At 36.2% G+C, this 3,576-nt stretch overlaps 1 protein-coding gene across 1 annotated transcript; it reads right to left on the reverse strand.

Moving 5' to 3' along the window:
* Positions 1-485: 485 nt before the first annotated feature.
* On the reverse strand, positions 486-2,880 carry LOC133803541 (uncharacterized). Its single transcript, XM_062241625.1, has 7 exons — positions 2,393-2,880; positions 2,252-2,305; positions 1,992-2,123; positions 1,773-1,881; positions 1,633-1,674; positions 1,492-1,548; positions 486-1,404 (listed from the first exon to the last, which is right to left on the reverse strand). Exons 1-7 carry the CDS (start codon positions 2,533-2,535, stop codon positions 796-798), a joined length of 1,146 nt encoding a protein of 381 aa, XP_062097609.1. The 5' UTR covers positions 2,536-2,880; the 3' UTR covers positions 486-795.
* Between the last annotated feature and the right edge of the window lie 696 nt (positions 2,881-3,576).

A 3,576-nucleotide genomic window follows, 5' to 3' on the forward strand; every position in this document is an offset into this window, starting at 1 on the left:
TATCCTACATAAATATCAGAAGCAGGAAACCATTATAGAAGCAAGAGACAAAGCTAGATTCTCTATTCTAAATAGGTACTTGGTAATGACCTACCTTATTAAACCTTATTATTCAACAAAGGCGTGCTAAGCTCCCTTCTCTTCAAAGCCAAGAAAACATGTGACTACTCTGTATCGTTAGATTCCCATCCAACATTAAAATTCGAACAAAGGAAAACCGAAATATCCACTGATCACTATTCGAAGAATATAAATATGTATATATATATATATATAAATCTTTGAAGATTGACATGCTAGCAGGACCTTATGTTGTTAATTTTTATCTTCCCTTTTGTCTTTGGGGACCATAGCATATGGTGGAATACAATCAACAAAAGATAAGGATAGGTCGCAGAGTTGATCCCCACATTGCCACCCTAACCAAAACCCAAATCCCAATCAATAGAGGTCACCTTATTTGGAAATAAAAATTAATATAATAATAAAAAGAAAGATATTTGTTAAGGAACATCAACTTATTAGGACAATTAACATGAACTTATAAAACATAATTGTGTTTTGTTTTATGTTGCATGCATTACCTTCGTAGGGAAATGTTCTTATATTACAGACAAGACATTCTATGATAGATAGCTCAAGTGATTAATCACACGTCTAAACGTTTCAATGAATAAAAATCTCATCAGAACAGAAACTAAAAATTGAGCTATCAATGACCTACTTTCCCAAATCCCAATTAAGCTGCATATCTCTTGCTGGTCATAATAAATACAAGTACCTACCATTCCCTGATTAATTGAGATTGATAGCACCCTGATTCTTTCCTTGTTCTCTCACAGGTGCAAAACCTAAGTCCATTCCCATACTGGGGTTTATGGAACTTGCCTTTTCTTCTTGAAATTCATCAAAAAGGGAAGTTTCCATTTTTAGGCTACCCCCACTAATTTGAGTGGTGGAATAATTGTTGTTGTTCTTGTTAACAAGCATAGGCATAGCAGTCTCATTAGCTTCTGTGAAATTATAGTTTGGGATCACATAAGGCAGTTTGGACAAAAGGGCTCCAAGACTGTATGACATGGAAGGTAGTAGAGGTGGAACTGGCCAAAGGGTACTCGATCCTGATATGCCATTTTGTGGCGTGCTCCAACCCAAGTTGATGGACTTGGTAGGGGAATCGTCAGATATTTCATTAAACAATCTTTTTAACCCAGTTGATTGGCGCTTCTCATAGATTGATAAAGCAGAATCTTGATGAGTTTCAATTGTTTGTGTATTTGGTTTGAGTGAGTAAGGGTGTTGGATTGGTAGGTATGGCCTTTGCATGGCAAATACACCTGGGATACTTTGGAGGTAGGTGAATTTCCTCTGTATGCCGATAACCAGATTAAGATCCTCCACAATCTGTACAACAACAAATAACAAAACATTAAACTAGCCCAGCAGAAATATTGATTTACAATTTTGTAGGTAAGAGAGAGAGAGAGAGACCTTATCAAACGATCCGAGTTGAATTATGCCTTCTCTAACTGAAATGAGTGCTATGGTCTGATAAATTTGGAAAACACAAACCAATTAACTAGAGCTTGTATCTGTGTGTATTATGTTTCTGAGACCTTGATAAGTTCTAACCTGAATGCCCGACTCAAATTGAGACTCCCATGCTCTTGGTTGCTGTAGATAAAGATAGTTGAACGGAACACAACAAAATAAGTTTCTATATATATAAATATACTTGAGGGCTTTTTGTTAGTAATAACGAATTGGCTTACTGGTTCTATTGATAGATTCCATGAAGAGATGAAGCTCGGATCACCTTCATTTGATGGATCTCTGAAAATCCATTTGTGACTATTGTCGGCTGCCACTTTTCCCACTAACCTGAAATCATTAACCAATCTGATTAATTGTGTATATATTACTACATTATATATGTATTATATTCTTCAGTGACCAAAAAATTAAACAAAAATAGAACTCCATTATCTCACCCTTCTCCATAATTATAAACTTCATGGGACATTTTGAAGAAAACATCAGCTCCAAACCTCCCTTTAACGTATACACTGCCTGCTTGCTCACACTCGTAGAAGTCACAAAACCCATCTTCCCAAACAAGAATCCTACACCCCAAAATATTTATTGCACGTAACTTATAATATGTTGTTCGGCATCATAATAATGGCTTAAAAATTATGATTATTATTATTATTATTATAGAAAAAGGGATTTTAGGGAAATTCCTTTCTACCAGTTCCTTTTGTTCCCTTTTGATCGATCAAGAGCACCACCTCCATAATCCCACCTACAAATAAAGAAAAAGCAATGAGTTTTAATACCTGATTTCATTCATTAACATATATGGCCTAATAATCAACAATGTCTAGCTTACTTGGGAGGAGGATAATTCCGAGGTAAGATTCTCCAAAAGACTGCGTAGACCCATTTGGAAGAAGTAGAAGAATCAGAATATTCACAGAGGTTTCTGAGTGTGTGCTGTAAGAGACAATTAAGCATGGGAAGTCCACTTTCCATAGTCAGAATGAGAGAAAGGAAAAACAGAAAACGACACCAAAACACACAGAGCAGCTTAGGCTAAGCAAATATTGTACTCCCAATTTAAAACTGGTCTAATTATAAGAGATGGAGATGAAGCAAACATGGCCACGCGTACTCGGAACGCGCCCCGGACAACCCAACTATGCAATGGCCCCCTGCAACTTGTTTTTTTGGTGGGGGACCCTGCCTGGCCTGATATTTACGACACAAACACAAAAATGTGGTTTAAGATGACAATCTTTAACGACCAGAACTGGTGGTCGTATTCGATACAGCCTGCACCTTCGTACGTACATCGGTTTTTCAAATTAGACAAAGCTTTTTTTCTCTTCCATTATTATTCTGAGTTGGCCTAATGCCCTGTGCTGTGTCTCAGTAGGACGAGGACGAGGACGAGGAAATGTGTGGCACGTAGCAACGACAGCTTTTTTTATCTTTGTTGAAATCATTTTTAGTTATTCTTAGTAATATGCTACTTACCCAAAAATCAATTTAGTTCAGCACAGCCTTATAATAATACCATTTTGATTATTATTTAGACTAATTATGATGCTCTGAAAAGATATTAGAATTAATATGCAATCAAATTTAGGACATGGAACATACAGTACTCTCTTAATTAAATCACATCATTATTTAGCAACCTACGTCACTATAATAGTTTTATGGTTTGTCTACTAGTTGCTGTGTGGTCCTCAAGTATGGATTGGTTGGTTCCCACTTCCCATCACCATCCCTAATAAGTTGCACAAAACTTTGTCCATAACCATAGCTATACAAATTTGCATTAAGCCCCCCTCACCAATATTTCCTTTTCTTCTATGGGGTGTGTATACGCTGGCATTGGAAGTAGAACAGATTATAATGTGTACTTGGCTAAACTAAAGCTTAAAACCATGTAATGTACAGTACTCTGAGTTCATATTCCATAAGTACAGTAGTAATTGTTAGATGTTAGGTTTTTCTAAATAAAAGGATACCGCTCAATTACAAACAAGTTATTATTTATGGGGTTTT

This window comes from Humulus lupulus, chromosome X (genome assembly GCF_963169125.1).
Source record: "Humulus lupulus chromosome X, drHumLupu1.1, whole genome shotgun sequence".
In the NCBI taxonomy this organism is placed as follows: domain Eukaryota; kingdom Viridiplantae; phylum Streptophyta; class Magnoliopsida; order Rosales; family Cannabaceae; genus Humulus; species Humulus lupulus.